The 20,185-nt window shown below is 43.4% G+C and overlaps 1 protein-coding gene across 1 annotated transcript; it reads left to right on the top strand.

Moving 5' to 3' along the window:
* Positions 1-2,068: 2,068 nt before the first annotated feature.
* On the top strand, positions 2,069-19,742 carry DEGS2 (delta 4-desaturase, sphingolipid 2). Its single transcript, XM_074909287.1, has 3 exons — positions 2,069-2,150; positions 11,662-12,404; positions 18,973-19,742. Exons 1-3 carry the CDS (start codon positions 2,069-2,071, stop codon positions 19,114-19,116), a joined length of 969 nt encoding a protein of 322 aa, XP_074765388.1. The 3' UTR covers positions 19,117-19,742.
* The last annotated feature ends 443 nt before the right edge of the window (positions 19,743-20,185 follow it).

Genomic DNA, 20,185 nt, shown 5'->3' with positions numbered 1-20,185 from the left:
AAAAGCTTTCTGTTCTTCTCATGTGGTCGAGTTAAGCCTGTAGTAATAAGCTACATGAAGACAATGCCATTGCCTGCAAAGGAGATACTTAACTTTCCATGTGTAATTTACCATATGCAATAGCACTAGCCTATTGGATAAGCTTTTGAGGATGAAGTCATATTTGTTTTCTTTGCAACTGCAGGGACTGCCCCACTAATTTGCTTTTCCAGTCACCTTGAGCACTCCTGAGCAGGAAGTGACAGAAGAGTGTCATCATGTTCCTATTGCCTTTGGCTTCTTTGCCGATACTGTCAACAAGCCAAAATATTTGAGCCAATTAAACGTTTAGGCTGAGATACCAATGCATCAGCTCTCTGAATAATTAATTCCTCACAGAAACATGTAACAACCTTAATTTAGATTAACATGAACTGGATTGGGCCCTGCAACTTTATGGGAGAACACCAACCTCATGCTGGAGCAATGGTGAGGTAACCATCGTACTTACAGAGAGCTGACCTGTAAAAGCAAAGGGGTTAAACTCCTTCTGTGGGTAAAGCTGTTTACATTTACACCATACTCCTGCCACTCAACCTGCTTTGGACCTTTAAGCATTCAAGGGTTTACATTTAGACCACTTCTGGGGGGGAAAAAAAAAAAAAAAAAAAGGCCTCCTAAGGCTTTCTAGCAGTCAAGTGACAGGAGTTTGTGGGTTGGTTGGTTGGTTGGTGGGTTTTAACCTATATCACTTTATACAACTGTGCTAACAAGAAATCTTAACTAGACTAAAGTAAGATTTAACTAGTTAAACTAGACTAAAGTAAGATTTAACTAGTTAAACTAAAGTAAGAGGTGATAGTATTGGCAATGTATGCAGACAAATATTATTGCTGAAAAATATTTACATTTCACATTTGCAAGGCTGCATTTTTACCCCTTTTAAATTCCAACTGTAATGGGCATTTTAAGGTTAAGAGAGAGTATGGAGGGAGCTGGAGAGATTCATATTGAAAAAGAATAAAACAAAATCGTCTTCCAAGTGTGGAGCTGATTCAAATGCGATGTTGTCAGTGAAAGGACTAATAATAGGGATAGTGAACACTGAAGATGGACAGTGGGTCAGGTACGGGCTTGCAAAAGAGCGTAGTGGGAACAAGAGCAGCACTTTAATTTTGGGGTGTGTGTGTGGAGAAACATCACCATGTAACACGTGTAACTTCTCTCCCTGTGAATCAGAGACACTACAGGGGTTAGCAAGGTTACCTTAGTTTTAAGGTTAGCAAGTCTTGCCTGGCTTTGTTACCACGGGAAGCTACTTCAGTGGAGACCGTACCACACCTGGGAAACGGGCCGCAGACTCCCAGGAGTGAAGTGTGGCCCAGTCAAGGGCTGGGTGCTACTGGGACAGCTTACACGGGATTTGTCTGAGCACCAAGGAAATGTGTCAGGCGTTGGTCAACTTCTTGCCGTCCCACATCTTCCACTCCTGGGGGGGAGCTCATGTGACTGGGCTTTGCCCTAAGTCACACTCTGCTTAGGGCTGTGGCACTGGATTTGTGGCGTTTGGGCTACCCTTGCTTTCCAAAAGCCTCGTCTGGAAGTGCCCGGGGACCAGCCTGGGGTGCTGGTCACCTCCCGCGCTCTGAGGCCGTCCCAGGAGGGGATGGATGGCTGTGGCGGCCGTGCTGAGCGCCGGTGGTGGCAGCGGCACGATGTGGGGGGGATCCTGCTGCCCTGCGAACCCCCGCCCACCCCACGCCCCTCGCCCGGCCGCCTTCGAAGCCCCTACAGCAAGGTGAAAGGGGATCGGCCCTCTCCTGCCCCAGCGCCGACCCTCTCCCCCCTCGGCTCCCCCTCGCACGCCCGAGGGGGGCTCCGCAGGTCCCCCAGCTCCACGCACACCCGAGCAGAGCCGCGCAGCTTCCCCCCGCGACCGCCCCGTCGCGGCGCAGCGCCGGTGGCCGCCAGAGGTGAGAGGCAGCCGGCGGGGCGGAGGCAGGAGGCAGGAGGGGGCGGGCGGAGCCGCCCCTCCGCCGGGCGCGGAGCTATAAGGGCAGCGCGGAGCGGCGCGGGGCGCACGGGAGCCATGGGTAACCGTGTCACCCGCGAGGATTTTGAGTGGGTCTACACGGAGCAGCCCCACACGCAGCGCAGGAAGGAGATCCTGGGTACGTCGAGGGGCTCGGCGAGCGGCCGCCATCGGGGCGGGCGAGCGGGCTGGGCTGCACCCCTGGACGGGGAGGGGCGGGCGGAGCGGCGGCTCCGTGCCGGGTCCCACGCTGTGGATGCTGAGAGCGACTCGGGGCACCGGGCAGGCTGCGGGGAGCGGGGGCTGCAGCGCGGAGGGCTCGGCGGGGTGCTTTCGCCGGGGGGTGCTGCTCTCCCCACCTCTCCCGGCGCCGTCTCGCCTATAGGGAGCCAGCGGAGAGGCTCGGCGTGGAGCCGGCGGCGGAGCGGAGTCCTGCTGCACCGAGCGGGGTTGCGCGGGCCGCGGAGCTGGCGGTGGCGGGGTGACACTGCGGGGCGATCAACGGCCGCACGCCCCGAACCCCGGCCCGGGGTGGCGGGAGCCGCCGGCGGCGGGGCCCGCGGTGGGCGGCAGCGCTCCCGGCCCGGGGCGGGCGGTGGCGGGGCTTTCTCCCGCCGGCAGGTCTTCCCGGGGTCTTGGTAGTGCAGAGAAATAAATGAGGATGTGGGTGAGTGTTTGGCTGAGAACAATGGGAAGTCCCCGCTGCTCGTCAGGGACAAGGTATGCTCTTGGATTTTCATGTTGCACACGCAGCATTTAACTGCGCACATGAGTACGTTGGGTTGGGAGGTTTTTGCTTTTGGTTTGGGCTTTTCTGAAGATGGTTTCTGAGAAGAACTAATAATTCAGAATTGTTGCAGAATATTGTTGAGTATTTCCTGAAAATGTATTTTCAACATTTTATTAATAAAGAAGGTTGGCTTTGGTTTTTGGGTTTTTGTTTTTGTTTTTTTTTTTTTTTTTTCCCTGTTTTTATTTGCGTTGTCTTTTTTTTTCTTTCATCTAATGAGTAGGATAAAGTTTTCAAAGATCTCTTATAAAGGAAAGCACTGAAGCTTGTGGGTGAGATGCTCTTCAGGGTCTGTGATAATTAGGTGTACTTCCCTAACTCCTCCACAATCTAATAGATTAATTCAAGATTAATCTAAATTATAAAAACATTTCTGGTATAGTTGTGGTGGTGGAATAATCCAGCCCAGGTTTGAATTACATCTAGGCAAATAATAATTATTTTACCATGTAATCATGATAGAGAGTCAAATGATGCCATTACATAAAATGATGCTTCTTGGTGTCATGCTACTCATACTTTCAGTTAAGGGGACTATGTTCTGGTAAGCTATGGGTAGGAGTGTGTATGGTGGGTCTCTCCCCTTGCTAATCTCTTGCTTTCCTGGTCCTGCTGTAGAGTGGGGACTGGAAAGCATGCTGAAGTTGTATTGGAAGGAGTTACTGGAGTGGTTGCACTGTCTTACTCTTGCTGCAGCAAACTCTTTTTAGGACATTTCAACTGAATACTTGCCGAGGTTTTGACCCCCCTCTCTTTGGGCTCAGAACGAGCAATTGGAATCAAGGTCCATCTCCTTCCTCACAGCTCCCCCCGCCCCAGCTGTGTGAGCAGAAGGAACGGCATAGAGAAATACAACATGGTAAGAGAGACTTGGAAGATGTCAGCAGAACAATCTGTGTCTGACAAGGCAGAATGGATTATGAAACTAGTGTCCTGAATACTAAAATGTTACCAAAAGGTTTGGAAACTATAATGATATTCCATATGATACTGCTATAATGATCATCACTGTATTATTCAAAGCTGGAGGGTCAGCAAACTCCTGGTATCTAATGTATTTACCGAAGTGTCTAAGGTCTATTGATCTGGAGTGCACTGTAAGAATCTTACATACATATGAATGAATATCTGTAAATATCCACATATTTTACTTTTTTTTGTATATAGGAATGTCTTGGGGACAGCATTCCATGCTGGTGAAGGAAATATTTTCCTCCCAATGGTTAATGATTTAGTTGCTAAGCACTGAAACTTGATTGTTTTTCATTTAGGCTGCAGGTTTTTGAAATGTTGATCTCTCAGACATGGCTACTTGGATGTTCAAATTGAAATTATCCATTAGGAAAAGAATATGGGCAAACTGACAACATATAAGGCACTTCCTTTCTCCCTAAGTGGTGTGTCCTTCAGCTGTTGCCCCACTATGTTCAATAGAGAAACTGAGAGATAGTAATGGTCCATCACAAAGTTGTGTGCCCTGGCTTGAGAGTTAGTAGCCAGGTGTCTACAAGACTTGTAGTCCATGATGGTATGTCTGAACGATAACTCTGTGAGTCCAACTCCCCTACCATGGGCAGGGACACCTTTCACTAGCTCAGGTTGCTCAAAGCCTTGTCCAACCTGGCCTTGAATACTTCCAGGAATGAGGCATCCACAACTTCTCTGGGCACTTGAGCAGTGTTCCAGTTGAGCAGCAGAGCTGTGAGCTGTGCATATAAATTGGTCTGGCTGGAAGCTATGGCAGGACACTGTTGCACTAGCTGAACCTACCAGGGATGCAATTCCTAACAGCTATAACCATACCCGCAAATAGATCAACATTTTCTGCAAGGGAGAGATGATAATTTATTTCTTATCTGTTTGTAGTATCTTCCTCTTAGACTCTAGGTATTAAAATATAGCTTGTGTTTGGTACTGTCGAGTTGCCAACTGCTTCTAGGTTACAGTGGAGATCTCTTGCCAAGCTGGCACTTCGACCCTGATCACATTATTCACGTTCCTGAACATGTTATTCACACTTTTCAGTTTATGAAATTGAGTTGTTTCATTGTTGTTCTCTCACTCTATTGTTTATGAAAAGCTGTTACTGTCTTGTGTCAGATTGGATTTTTACATTACAGACTGGGATTTCTGTAATGCTGTAACAGTGAGCTGTGTTAGGGAAAGACCTAGTGAAAAACTTACCTGACGGAAGAAAGTTTTTATTATTTGGATCTGCTTAGCCTTGCTGTATTGTTATACAAGTGATATTACAGGGATGTACAATGTAGGGGATATCTACTTCTAGTAAAAATAAGATTTCTACTTAATGGCAGTAAGGGCCTGTTGGATTGAAACACTTGAAGAACTATGGTCTTGCACAGTGGGAAGTGTTGGTGGTTTTTTGGTCTTGAGAGAAGATGAAAAAATCCTTGCTTAGGTGCTAGTGACACCATAAGAACACAGAAAATGGTCATTTCACCTGCAAACAGTTTTCCAAATGCAAGCAATGAACAGTATGTCGTGGCATGGAAAGAATGAGATCTTATTTGTGCTGTGGGTTGGATCTAACTTTATAAAATTACTGTAGGTTGGTCAGAAAGTATCTTGCCTCACAAGATCCTTAGGAAAGCACTTGTTTTCTGCTGAGGATTAGGCTGAATCAGTGTTGCTCAGGGTAGGCCAGGAGCATCTGAATATGATCTAACATTGAAGAATAATTAGTAATTATATAATTGGTTCTTTGGCAAGTTATTTTGGAGTGGAGATGGTGCAAGTGTGTTATATGTACTTCATCCTGTAGAAAGGCTGACATGTTAGCCTGGGGGGTGGGGAAGGTAGAACAAAATAGAAAGGCCAAAATCCACTTTATTTTAGCATTTAGCTGATTTGAGTATAATAGCTTCCAGCTCTGTTCACTTATTTAGAGTCTGCTATTTATTCCAGCTGACTCTTCTGTTGCCTATTTAAACCTCACATTTATGAAAATTCTGATAAATTATACCTACTGAAATGTGCAAGATGCATATCTCCTTAGCTTAAATCAAAGCTCTGAATTACATATGCTTTTGGCGAAGAAACTATGAGTTTGTTTCCCCTTTATGCTGCAGTACGTGGGCACAGTGCTGCAACTGATGTGCATGTTCTCTGATGAGCGCCTTTAGAATAGCTGGTATCTCATTGCTCATGCCAATTCCCTGTGGGGATCACCTATAAGATAAATCACAGGAGCAGAAAGTCATTGTTTTAGGTGCTTGTGGACTTCTGCTGAAAATGTATTAAGTGCAACTGAAGGCTTCAGCTTACTCCATGTTGCAGGTTTTTGTTCCACAAGGAACTGGAAGTCCTCTTTCTAGCACTCCCACATCCCTTTACTCTGAACCAGCTAATAAGCAAGCATAAATTAATAGGTAATAGCTTCTGTCATAATGATGTGCTGACACCGTCCATCTCTGTCAACACTGACAATGTGGCACCACTCTGGCGCTTTGCCTCTGGTGGCCACTTCTGGGTGACCCAGCTCCCTTGGACCAGCTTACACAAAGCAAATTAGCAGCTTGTGGGTAGCAAATACAAGATTAAGACCCTTGCCCTTGCACAGTGGGTATATAAAACTTCTGTGTAGTTAGTTGGGCCCAAAAGGTTTCTTATTAGTTTGCATACTGGAGGGGGCAGGAGACTGTGCAAAGTCAAAAGCTTTTGTGCATGTTGTCCTCTGTGTGTGTTCTACCTGTGTCCTGGCTCATATGTCGTTTGAATTAATCATAGAATAGTTTGGGTTGGAAGGGACTTTTAAAGCTCATCAAGTCCAACCACCATGCCATGAGCAGGGACTTCAACTAGGTCAGGTTGCTCAGAGCCCTGTCCAACTTGACCTTTAATGCTTCCAGGGATGGAGCATCCACCACCACTCTGGGCAACCTGTTCTAGTGTTTCACCATCCTCATTGTAAAAAATTTTTGCCTTACATCTAGTCTAAATCTAGCCTCTTTTAGTTTAAAACCATTACATTTTGTCCTATTGCAACAGGCCCTTCTAAAAAATCTGTTCTCATAAGCCCCCTTTAAGTACTGAAAGGTTGCAATAGGGTCTCCCCAGAGCCTTCTCCAGGCTGAACAACCCCAACTCTCTCAGCCTTTCCTCACAGGAGAGGTGTCCCATCCCTCTGATCATTTTTGTGGCCCTCCTCTGGAACCCCTCCAACAGGTCCAGGTCTTTCCTGGACTCAAGTGTGCTGCGCTGTTTCTGAGCATGTTCATGAGCTGAGCTGCTAAAAGGCAAAACACTATCATGTCAGCAAACTGACTTATTTTGGTTTATTTTTTTGTACAGATACCAGCTCCAGCATAGGACATGGGGTAGTAAAGTTAACATCGTGTCCCTGGTGTCCCTTATTTGTTCTGATATGGACTTATAGTCGATAGAACGTGGTCCAGGACAGCAGCATCACAGAGACAACACCCACCCCCGCACCCCTTCTCTTTAGCTGGCCTTCTAGAAGTCTTATACTGAGTAGTATCTCCACTTCGACTATACCGGTATGCTGCACCGGTGGTCAAAATAAAGGAAGATGAAGAAATTAATTTTCTTCTCTTGTTACTACTAGCTTCTCATGGATGTGGGCAGGGCTGCTGCTGCTTTCTTCTATGTTTCTTCTTTGTTCTATATCACTTCTGTGTTTGTGGACAGCTCCTGATCTTGCCCACATCCAAATCCCATGTATGCCAAAATGTGCAAGTGCTAAGTATTTGGTGTCACATCAGCGAGAAATTGTGTCTGGTGCCATCACTGAGGTCTAACTGTGTCTCTGCTGAGTCATCTCAGAACACTGTCAGTGGGAATAGAGAATGAGTGAGGGTTCAAAACAAGATATTTGCTGTCTCCTGAGGAGGAACACCAGGACCTAGTGACTGGCAGCTTCTCCAGGAACAATTACTCCAGCCCTAACTGAGGATCACTGCAGGGCTATGATGAGTGCTTCTGGGTCTCCAGAGAGGAACATCAAGGAAAAAAAAAGTGTAATGAGAATAATATGTCAGTAGTGTTTCAGAGTGAAGAAAGCCTCTAGACAGGTGACTGATGCTTACACACAACAGCAGAGTGAACTCCATGAAAAAACTCAGTAAATGAGTTGCTACAGAATCGTGAACACTTCTGAAAATATACTTGCAGCATTTGTTCTCTCTTGACTGCTGTTCTTTTGTCCACACTGTTGTACAAGTGGGAAACGCTGTCTTTCATCATCGTGGTACAGATTTCAGCTGCTCTGAGGTTATGGGATAGAGTCCATGGAGCTGTCTGGGCAGAATTAGTAACTACATCTACTCACTGTACTAAAATGCCTGCACTGCTTTTGCAGTGTGTTGACCTTGGAGACAGAAAAGTCATGCTTCTGCACTACTGTACATCTACGCCAGTATCCCCACCTGCCAAATGGCAGTACAGCAGCTCAGTCTGGACAACTAGAACCAGTGCATGTGGATAAGCTGTCTGTCAGGCTGAGCTAAGGGACTATTTCAATAAGATGGAGGCTGGAGAATGTGCTGTGGAGACATCAGAGTAGCTGGAGCTGTCCTTGTCCTGTTGGACTCTGAAGGGCAAATCCTGGTCCCATGTGGTCACATAACTTTGTGGGTGTGTCCCTCCCCCCTTATCTAGAAGGGCTGAATGGTGTGGGGTTTTTTCTCCTATTCCTGTGCTTCCTCTATGCGATGATTATGCATAATGAAGAACTCACTATAGATTACATTTTATGCCCATTGTTAACCCTGACCTGGTGCTTGCTGGGAAGCAATGGGTTCTGGCCATATAGAAGCTCATCAATTTTATAATGGAAAAGTGCTCAGGAAGACCAAAACGGAAGCAATTCATGAAAGAGCAGCAGGTTGAAAATCTCTGCTCATATGCCTCGTAGTGTGAAACTCTAGCAGTCTCAAGAGTGGAGAGTAGGTATCTGTTTACGTCTCGAAGTGCAGTGTGTAGGAAATGAAGGTGATCTTTATTGTGTGTCTGCCACAGGTCCGATAGTCCTTTATGGCTCCTGGTTCAGCACTGCACAGTGGCCCTTTCTCTGATTCTCCATTGCCTTTGGGATGTGCAGATGGCTGATGTCTGGTTTATGCAGCACCTACAGACACTTGTCACAGCAGCCTTACAGGGTTGTCCAGGTTTTTCAACTGTAAGTGCTCTGTCTTGCTTTACTAGCATTCCTTCAGCTAACTGCAAGGCATGAACACAAGGGAAAAATGAGATACATATTTATGTTGCCACATCGCTGTGTCAACATGTTATATATAAACTGCAGTCATCAGGATCACTTAATCTGAGATTAAATGTGTCTCACTGAAAAGTGTTTGACTTCAAGTTTTGAAAGGGTCAGTATTCAACATTTAGGTCCCTGGCAGGCTGCTCCACCAGCAGGGCTTTCAGCCTGGAGTGAGCCTAGCAGCTCCACCTCTCAGCCTCCAGGAGGTTTCTCCATGCTGTGAAAATGGGAAGGGTTTATCAGTATTAATGATAAACAGACACAGTACTGTGGTTTAACTAGTATGCAAAAATCTACTGTTGGAGGGGAGTTAATCATGTGTTGAAATTAATATTAAACCCTAGCAAGTTACTTAATAGCTGTCACCTGTGATAAAAGCAACCTACCTGCATTGCTGCTTGCAGACACTGTTGCTGTTGGTTGGCAGTTACTACCCTGAGACCTCTTAAGTGTAACCTGCAATCCTTGTTAGCTCCCACAAAAAGAAAGAAGTTGTTAACCTTCATTGTTCTCAAACTACAGTATAAAGCATCTCTTAGTCATTTTCCCATCCCATTAATTTTTTTTTTCTTTTTGTCAAAGTGGCCTCAGTTTGACCAGGCTGAGGAACAGATTTGATTGTTTTACATTTTTTCATCTCTTCTGGTGACAGCAGTATCTTATCCCTACCAACTGTGTGACTGAAAATTTGAGGTGGCTTGATTTATTAAAGGGTTTTCTGGGTTTTGGACAGATGCCCCTAAGCAGGACATTAAGCTACATAAAATTCTGTTTCTGTAACAGATTTTCTGACCAGGCCATTATATCAGGTTATTCTTTAGAGTGAATATCCCAGCGCTGTGTGTAAAATTTTTGTATTTGTCTAGGTAGCAGAGAACAATTTCAAGCACATTAGCGTTTCCAGTGTGAAAACTATAATTTCAAAAACTGCAAAAACAAGGACAAAAATAAAACAGCAAAACAAAAAATGTGGGACTTGCCAGAGATTTTTATCAAAAAGTTTGTCTGACTTTGGAAAGATGTGAACTTTTTTCCCACCACTTAGAAAATCTCTCTTGCATGCCCCCTTGTCCTCACAAGAGGAAGAACTGAGAATATGTCTTTCCTCATCATGTTCCACAGCACTTGTGTAATCTTTTTTGTCTCCAACCTCTGTCAAGCTGGGCTGAAGTTGGCCAACAGGCTCAAAAGTTGTTGGAATGGTTGCAGAGCATAACCACATCAGCCTGCTTCCTTAAATAGAGCTTCATCTCTCTGAACTTCTGCAAACTTTTCAGGGTTCACTCCTATAAAACACCCTTCTCTGCATCCTGCACTCAGTACCTGCCACTGCTTGCAAGGTCACATGAAGTTATGTGTATTGTCTCCAGCATTTGTTTATAGTATATACAGCTGCATAGATGCAAATAATTATAATCTGATTTTATTGCATTGGTATTGTACTGTGACAGTCAGATGATATTTACTTTTGTATTCATAAAATGGGCCTATCAAACTTACAGGGACACACTATGTAATCTCAGGGTTCAGAGTAAGTGTCTTGTCCTATGGTCTTATCTGCATAAGCTTTAATTATTGAGAAATACAGAGTATGAGTTAAAGAAGAGAGGCCAGTAGGTGGGTAAAAGCCATAAAACAGTGGAAAAATTAATGTGCTAGTTAATACTGGAAGTGAGAAGTGTGAGTTTATAAAGAAGAGACCTGAAGCAATGAACAGCACAAGAAGATAAGCTGTACTTCTGGGTATTTTCTTTTTCTTAAGAGGATAAATGAATGGCCAGGAGAACCACCGATCATGAAGTTGGTCCTGGCCTGACATGAGGCAGACCTGGCAAGCCCAGCCCATGTGTCTCATACTGCAGTATACATGAGGCCACATGAAGCTGTTGTGGGATTACTGACATGACTTTCATGCCTGGTTTTGGTATGTCACTTGGGAACAGGCTAATAAATGGGATCAGAGAAAAATTTTCTGTGTCTTACAAATTCCTGATAATATTACTGACTTTCTTGTGATGTTACCATGTGCAAAGAGTTGTACATGGTGTAAGCACTGGTGAACACTCAAATACTTAGGAATTCTTTTTTAATGATACATTTGCCATCTAACCACAAAGCAAAACCTGGTGAGCCTGTTGCTCAGCCTTCTTTCCTCTGCTAGTATGTCTAAAGCAGCAGTGTGAAAGGCTACAAAGAAGGCAATTGTATGCCCTTTGTGGAAAATAGCATCTGGACTGGGCAAAAAAGAAAAATAAATTAAAAACTCGACAGAAGGTGCTTCTTAGAGCTTAAATCTGGTGGGTTTTGTCATACTAATACTCATAACTGTGAAGGCAAATGATGCCATGTATTGATCATCAGTGTATTTTTTTTAAAATATATGTCTATATATATCTATATCTATCAATATCAATCACAACTGGACATGATGCTGGAAGTGGGAATGGAGCCCATATGTTGGTAAAGCTTTCATTGTAGTGGCAACCCTACTTCGGAATTGCCGTTTTATAGAACTAGGGCCTCAAACATAAGGTGATAAAAATAGAGAGTCTCAGTGGTGATAATGTTTACCTAACTGTGATCTAATGAGATTTTTCTCTACATTTTTCACTTCAGCAAAGTATCCAGAGATCAAGACTCTGATGGGACCAGATCCACATTTAAAGTGGATTGTATCTGGAATGGTTTTCATGCAGTTTCTAGCATGCTATCTGGTGAAAGATTTATCTTGGAAATGGATTTTTTTCTGGGCTTATGCTTTTGGGGGTTGCATCAACCATTCACTCACCCTAGCCATCCATGATATTTCACACAACGTTGCCTTTGGGAACAAGCAGGCCAAGTGGAACCGATGGTTTGCAGTCTTTGCCAACTTGCCAATTGGCATCCCTTATTCTGCCTCCTTCAAGAAATACCACATTGACCATCATCGGTACCTTGGTGGAGACAACCTGGATGTGGACATTCCTACAGACTTTGAAGGCTGGTTCTTCTGTACGCCACTTCGGAAACTGCTTTGGCTTTTCCTCCAACCTCTTTTCTATAGTCTGAGACCACTGTATGTGAATCCCAAAGCAATTACAAGGATGGAAATTTTTAACGCTCTTGTCCAGTTTTCTATAGACCTTATCATTTACTACCTTTGGGGTCTCAAACCCATTATTTACTTAATAGCAGGTACAATTCTCTGCATGGGTGTACATCCCATTTCCGGGCACTTCATAGCAGAACATTACATGTTCTTAAAAGGGTATGAGACATACTCTTATTATGGACCTCTGAACTGGCTCACCTTTAATGTAGGCTACCACATGGAGCATCATGACTTCCCCAGCATTCCGGGATGCAGATTGCCAATGGTAAGTATAGCATGAACACAACTGAATTTGATTTTAATAAAAGCTGCTAAACTGTTTCAAAGAAATCACTCCAAATCATAGCAGTGGATCAGTTTTAAAAAGATAAAATAAGATTTAAAAAGGAAAAAACAAGAAAGCTTTTTGGATTGTTTCTAATTCATTTTAAGCAGGAGATTGAGATAAATGGCTGCCAAACTGCTGTAATATTTAGTTTATTTGATGGAAACAAGAACATTTGAGCCTCAGAGGGCTTGAGGAATACTTTTGGCATGATAAAATCTCCCAACAGTGCTCTAAATTTCTTGATTTCCTTCCCTCAGTCACCAGGTTTTGTTTCTTTGAAAGTTTAAAGGCCCATCTAAAGTGAAGGCAGGTGGCAATTACTACTTGAAATTTGTCTAATGATCAATCTGCTAACTATATTGCCTGATTAACATCAAACAAAAGCCTTTCTATTTTTTATGACATAAGTATCGGGGCATGTTCCAGCCTGACACAAACAGCACTGGAAAATAAAGACCCGCTCTACATGACTTGTTTTAGCTCTGCTGCCCCACCCACAGAAACTGAGGATGCCTGATCTGTCATTGGGAAAGTTCTGTGGCTTTCCTCTTTTGAAAGTCAAGCCCCTTTTTGTTTACATTTTATCAGCTGTGGGAATCATATTTGCAAAGCCCAGGTGTCTAGGAATGGTTTTCAACCTCCTTCCAGGTATGTAGCTGCTCTTCTGGGTTTTAATACAAGGGCTCCTCAGCAGGTGCTCACTGTTAGAGGTACGTGACTTCGAAGTATCACTCCTACACACAAATCCTCTGGTATAGCAGGAAGGAAATATCTGACTGATCTGATGCAAAGTTGGGGGCTACTACTGCAACATTCCTATGAGGTGGAGGTAAAGCTGAATCTGAGGTTCAGGAGATGTGACCTCCCCACTGCTGCATAACACATACAACTTTATGACGGTATATCCAGGCAAACCCTTCTTTATTGATTACTGGTCTTCATCACAGAAACACTGTCTGAGGGGAGATGCAAAAGAAGAGGAGATTTTCTTGTGGCATAGAAGAGCATGGAGAGCCTCTATATAGCCTGCAGTTCTGTTTTAACACACCTCCTTTATGGCTGGAGGTCTGTCCTGGAGAAACTGGCCATTTCTGGTGGGGTTCAGCAGTCCACTCTCACATGTGAAGTCCTCCTGTCAGGCACTCCCATTGCTGATACACCTGAGAGCTCAGGTAGGAAGTGCATGAGCTTAGCTTTAGTTTCAAATGTTCAAACTTGTTAGATAGGCTTAGATACTTAGATTACTGAAATGTAAATAGAAGAAGAGGAGGAGGTTAGCTCTGTATCTTACACAAGGGAGGTGAGTGACTAATTGAACTTGCTGGGACTGTTGCTCCAGACCTGACTGAGACCTGAAAATCTCTTCCCCACCCACACCACAAATAGTTCAGCCTAATTCCTTGAGGCAGTGCAGCAGCTGGAAGTGTCTGCCCTCCATGTAAAGAGGATAGAGTTATTAGCTGAATTTCATGGGCTTGTGTTCCCGTGTTTCTAGCTCTTGGGCAACTGAGACTAGCACTGCTGGTAGAAGAGATACTAGGCTTGTTGGTTGTTGTTGTCTGACAGAACTATATGGAAAACTTTGAGTCTTTGATGAGACCAATTGCAAGTGAAAATCTATTAGGAAGTGAAAATCCTTTGGCAAAAGTTACTGTGGAAAAACCTGTGTCTATTAAAGCAAGATGGTTATTCTTTTCTGCAAATTGAGAAGAAAAATTCCTTTCCTCTTTGATGGAAGGAGATAAGGGGACAGATCCTCTCTGGATAGCTTTAAAGTTTGAATTTCATAACAGTTAGGGGTAGAAACCTCCCCTTGCTCTCCTCTGCTTAACCTCCCAGCAAATTCTTCATTCAGCAAAGGTCTGTAGTTTTTTTCAGATGTTGTCTCTTAGGCACTTGAACTTCTAATACTTGAATTGTATGGATGACCTCTCAGTATAACTATTTTCATTTTAAATTATTTGCGATTAGAAAGTGGAATAAAGATATTTATTTGGTTCCTTCATGTTTGAGAGTAGGGAAGAAATAGGATCATAGAATACCTGGATCTTAGTCTTGGAAAGTTACTGGCTCTTCCACTTGCTTATCAGAAAAGTAAATTCAGCTTTGTCCTTTGTTACAGGTGTGTCATTCAGAATGTTGTGAGTAATGTGTTTGCCACTGGAAAGACCTTTACCCTAGGAGTGTGACAGATTTGAAAGAGGAAGAGTTAAGCTGTGCTGTAAGCTTATAGATATTAAAGATGAGTGACATGAGTGTGCAGTAAGAACTTGTCCCACTAGTATAATGAGAGATTACACAAGAGTCAATGAAATTTCACATTATGATGAAGGACCTGCTCTAAGAAAACCCCTGTAGACTTAGGACTGGATTAGTCTTTGCATGAAGCCTTATAACTATAAAATATTGTATTATTTACCAAATGAGTAAAAAGAGCCTTTCTTCATTATCTGAAGTGTTGAATATACTTATGGAGAGAGGGGACAGGAGAAGGAGGCAGAACTCAGTACTCTTCCTACAAACTGCAATAAAAACTGCAGTGTTACCAGAGGCAAACTAGTTACTCATTAAGCTTGTGGGAAGAGGAAAAGACAGGCTATGAAACCAGATTTATTAGACAGACAAGACTGGAAAACATGGTAGATGTGCTGGTTTTGAATTGCAGATTTTATTAACCCTGTGATGGCCAGGAGGGCTAGCTTGAGTGCTCCCCACCCCCTCCAAGTCAAGGACTATAGAGGGAACTTCTGTCATATGCCTTCTAGCATTCTAAACATAGTTTTTCAGCTTCTTGTCATAAGGATCTCTAGCTTCTGTGTAGCCCCAGGACAAATGGTCTGTAACAGCCATGGTGAAGCGTTAGGCTGCATTTCACTTTTGTGCATATCAGATACAAAGGATTGGAGTCCTGTTGCTGTGCTCTACAAGCACAAAACCAGAAGCAAAGTTTCAGCCTCAGAGATGTGATTTCCTTGATCTGCTTGAAGAAAAGCCTCAATTTACCAGGTTCCAAGTGTCTAATAAGCTTCTTGCAGACTTTGTGATCTCTGGTTACTCTTCCATGATAACTTCCATTCACAAACTAGTTCTGAGTCAAGACTTACACTTGAGATCTGTAAGGAGGAAGGGAGGGAGGAATTGAATCAAATGGATTCAGTTACATCTCCAATGCAATATGAGAGCTTGCAGGGGAAGTCAGGAGCAGGATTTATGAATAGTTTGTCACAGTGCCATCCTCTTTGAGATTTTCTATGATCTGGCTGCAAAACTTGCAACCTGGAAACTACCATCCACAGGATTTGTACTGCATCCAGTATGCAATGTGGAGGATGACTTTTCAAGCCTCAAACATATTTAATAGATGTGGTTTAATGTTGTATTTAAAGGGGAATCTGCTTTAAAACCCATTTACTTTCTGCCCTCCCACCCCCCCATATTTTCTGGTAGGTAAGGAGGAGATCATTTTGGTTTACATATGGAGATGCTGAAAGAAATTACCATAGATGAGCTGGTTTTGTTGGGGAAACTTTTGCATAGATCCATTGTAAAAGAGAAATAATTTTTAAATTATTTCCTGCCATGTGATAACAAAATGGGAACATGCACTTAACAAACTTCCTTTTCCAGAAGAAAACCTTTCAGAAGTTCTCCCTCTAACTACATTCATTAATTTTTCCCTTTTTCCCATTCCTTTCTCACAAATATTTTAGTTTACCTGCTCCTCTCCATTGTTTCTGTACATCTCGTACAGTTGTCCTGCCTAGAGCACAGGGACCTTGCCAATGGTGCAAGGGCTTCCTGCCTTCCTGCAAAAGGTGCTGCTGGGCAGAAATTCAAGCAAAGCAAAGAACTACTTTGTGTGAGTCACTGTCCTGCAGATGATCTAGGGTAACACACCCCAGTGCAAGCCCCTCGTCATCTCTTGTGGTTTTCATACTGACCTTCTCATTCAGAACGAGTTGCCACCATACTCCGCAGGAAAATGCTAAATGAATGCACTTGGTGAGCAAGCAACTCCTCCACCACCTGATGCTGGTAAGCAGCTTGCCAGCCATGACTGGGCTGCCTGCTTCCAGAATATGGCATGTATCATCTTCTTCAAAATTCACTGCTGGGTATTTTGCTTAATCATCTTAATTATCAAATAATACTTTTATTCTAGGTGCCTGTTTCAAATCTGTATGCAACTGCAGAATGTGTGTATGGCATATATTTAAGTGCAAGTTTCCAGACCTGCATGTTGTGTCCACCTGAGCTCTTCAGCACTATGCCCAGACAATACTGCTGCTCATGTTTGCTGAAAGCTACTGGGTTGAACATAGGCTGTGCAATGGCCTCTTCTATGAGCCATTTTTTCCTACTTTGTCACTGTGGTCATGATTAGTTAGCCTTTGGTGCCGGAGGGTACAGCCACTGCCTGAGACATTGTTCCTAGGAGCTGAACTTGTTTCTATCTCCACTTCCATGTGCAAGGGGCAATACAGAAAGACTTTTTGAAGCTCTCGTAGTGGTCAGAGTTTAACAGGATCAGGACTTCTGCAGAATAGTGTAACTACCTGAGAAAACATGTCTGGTTCAGACCATTTTTTATGTGAGCAAGAAATAGATGGGGGTTCTGCAGAAAAGGGCAATGGCAGACTTGCCATATGAATGTGGCTAGTATCAATGAGGGATGAATTATTGTTGCAAGTCAAAATTCAGGCAGAACTTCTAAAATGGAGGTAGGAGGGAAGGTCTGTAAGCAGCAGTGTGCTAGGGTATGACCACATCAGAGCTGGAGTGAAGCTTTTGGGGCTGGGTATCTGAGACCCTCTTTGTGTTTGCATAAGGCCTCATTAGTGGCTTTCATTCAAGGGAGTCAAGGGAGCTTACTGTATAAATAGTCCTCCCTCTCATCTTCTGGCTATTTCAATTACCCAGCTGGGAAAAGGGAGGATACAGAACCCAGATTAAATTACTTGACTGTGGTTACAGGAGGAGTGCAGAGAACTAAATCTGCATCTCCAGAGATCTTAACTGGTTCCTGGAAATCACCCTTCCAGTCATTAACAAATATCTTTAAGGGGAAATGCTGATATTGTCTAAATCCTATTGAAAATGAACCACAGTCTAAGTGCAGACCAACACTTTAAAGCAGGATATAGGGAATTATTGGGATGTCAGAATTAGTAGGAACTCAGTGAAAGGCAGAATACAATCGAACCTGAACTGAATCTTCCACCTCCAACACAGCACTACCATTCCACGAGCACAGGGAATGCATAGGGACTGAGGTGCAGAGGTGAAAGATCTTAATTAGCTTGTACGTTACCCAAACTACCTCACAGGGAAGTGTCTGTTAGGAAGCTGAATTAACGAGGTAACTAGCAGTCAGCCATACTGGCTTATAGTTTAACTTTTGCTAGGATTCTTACCTTTTCACATACAGTCAAAATTCTGCATTAAGTTTCCACTGTTACACCTCAGATGCTGATGAAACTCTCCTCACTGATGACAATTACTGTGTAACCATTTTGCTCTTCACTGGAAGTCTGTACTGTGCTCAGCATAACTGGCTTTAAAATTCTGCAGGGTTTTTAAAGAGAGAAGCCATGCTGTCCAGCAAGACAAACTACTCTAGAATAGAGCTTTGTTTGTCTAGGAGGTGGAGCTGTAATAAAACTATGCCCAAGCAGTTTATGTACAATAGTTAACAGACTCTGCTGCTTCATAAGTGTGTTCAAAAAACAGAGCATCTGGCTGGAGCAGGGACTACTGATAACTTGAGAATCCTCATAGTCCTCTGAACCTCCCAGGTTTAAAATCTCTTTGTCCTCTGGGACTGCCACGCCCACTACAAGCATCACACCCGATCATGCACAGTGCTTCTCTGATGGCAACAGTCTTAAGACTTGGGGATTTGTAACACGGATTAAATTTTGTTAGAGTGGTGATCAAATAATGAATCTTGCAGCATTTTTGCACTAGGCTGAGGAGAATGATCAGCCCTTGCAATTTCCTCTGCCTGCTGGAGGAACTCGACTCTCAGATTTGCATCATGGTAGCAGAATGGAGGAAAGAAAACGAAGCGTAGGCAAGGACGTGTCTGGCATTTTCTGAATTGGTATTTCTCTCCTACCTGGAACCCTAGGCAGATGAGTGGTATGAATGGCAAACAGGGCTTTAAATACAGTGTGTTGGAGTCTTGGCAATTTATAAAGGGGATTAGTCATTTCATTGTGGAGATCCCTCCACCTCCGAAATGAGAGGAAATAGTTCTGACTGAGGGCAGCAATCCATCATCTTTCAAATTCTGACATTGTGAGGCAAACCTTACATCAGGAATCTGCTAAGAAGTATCTAAATGTTTTTAAGTACATCTCATTTGACTGAACTTCAGAAGCTCACAGGCAGTAACAAGTAACTTCAGGTTGTGGCTGTGCTATCAGATCTGAGTGTGAAGACTGAAACATACCCCAATGCTGTGCAGCTAAACAGCTCGTTCTCTCTCTTCTTCTTCTTCCAGGTGAAGAAGATTGCAGCAGAATATTACGATAACCTCCCACATCACCAGTCCTGGATTCGAGTTCTGTGGGACTTTGTTTTTGATGACACTATTGGTCCTTACTCAAGGGTTAAGAGACTATATGAGCTGGCAAAAGAAAGCTAATGGACTAACTCTGCCTGCTGCATTGGTGTTTTAGTCATTTGAATTACTTTAGTTTTCTGCAGAAGTAGAAGGATGTTTGTGTGTGCTGAATTAGCATTGGTGTGTGCTCCTTAGACCAAAGGATGAGTGTGAAAATGAAGCAATTGGATGCACTATTTTAGACTATTGATACTTTTTAATAAAGGATATTTGTGTATGTAACCCTGAGAAACTAGATTATGTGAACCTTTGGTCTAGGCTTAGAATTAACTTCCTGGGCCACATGTGCCTGAGTTTTGGCCTGGTCTGTAATGGAGAATGGTTGGTGAATGTATGTGTGAGTGTGTGTGTGTGTGTGTGTAGTTAGGACTGTTTTCATGCCAGATTAGATGTAGATGCTCTGCGTGCACAGGACTCTGAAAGCAGGGAGAACTGGCACTCAGTGGTAAATGATACTTTCTGGAGGATACAAGGGTGCCTTTAGCTCAATGTCTTGTCTAATATCTTCTGATAATTGCTGGTGACAGAGATTTTGTATATGCAATGGAATATGTGTATATTTTTGTACATTTGTATCATTATTTTAGTAGCTGCTGTTTAACCTTTATTCCAGGGCTTTGTCTAACCTTTTCTGAATGTATTTCTGTTCTTAGGACTCAGCTTAGCTAACTACTCAGTGTAGCTAACTGGCAGAACTGAACTGTGGCATGGAGAAACCCTTCCATTAGTCTTCCATTCGCTGCCTGATTAGCAGCATGGATGTGCCCCTGGAGGAACTGTCTAGTCCTTCCTCACTCACCTTTTCAACAGTATTCATAACTTCATGTTTCTCATCCTTTTCCCTGCTGTAAGTCCTTCTGGGAATGGAAAGGTTCTAGTTTTAGTTGCTGCTTGCTGAAGTTGTTAATATTCCTAATCACCTTTCTTAGTCTTTTCTATATTATACCCCTTTCTGTGCACAGGAGTTAGGAGTATGTGTCAGTGAAGGCAAGGAGATGTTATGGTGATAGTTGTTTCTAATTGCTTTCAGAATAATTGTAAATTTTTCCTGTTATGCAAGAGGCACTGACTTGATGTTTGGAAAGCACAT

The sequence above is a fragment of the Athene noctua genome, chromosome 6 (assembly GCF_965140245.1).
Source record: "Athene noctua chromosome 6, bAthNoc1.hap1.1, whole genome shotgun sequence".
Lineage (NCBI taxonomy): Eukaryota > Metazoa > Chordata > Aves > Strigiformes > Strigidae > Athene > Athene noctua.
This window is presented reverse-complemented; position numbering and strand designations above follow the sequence as displayed.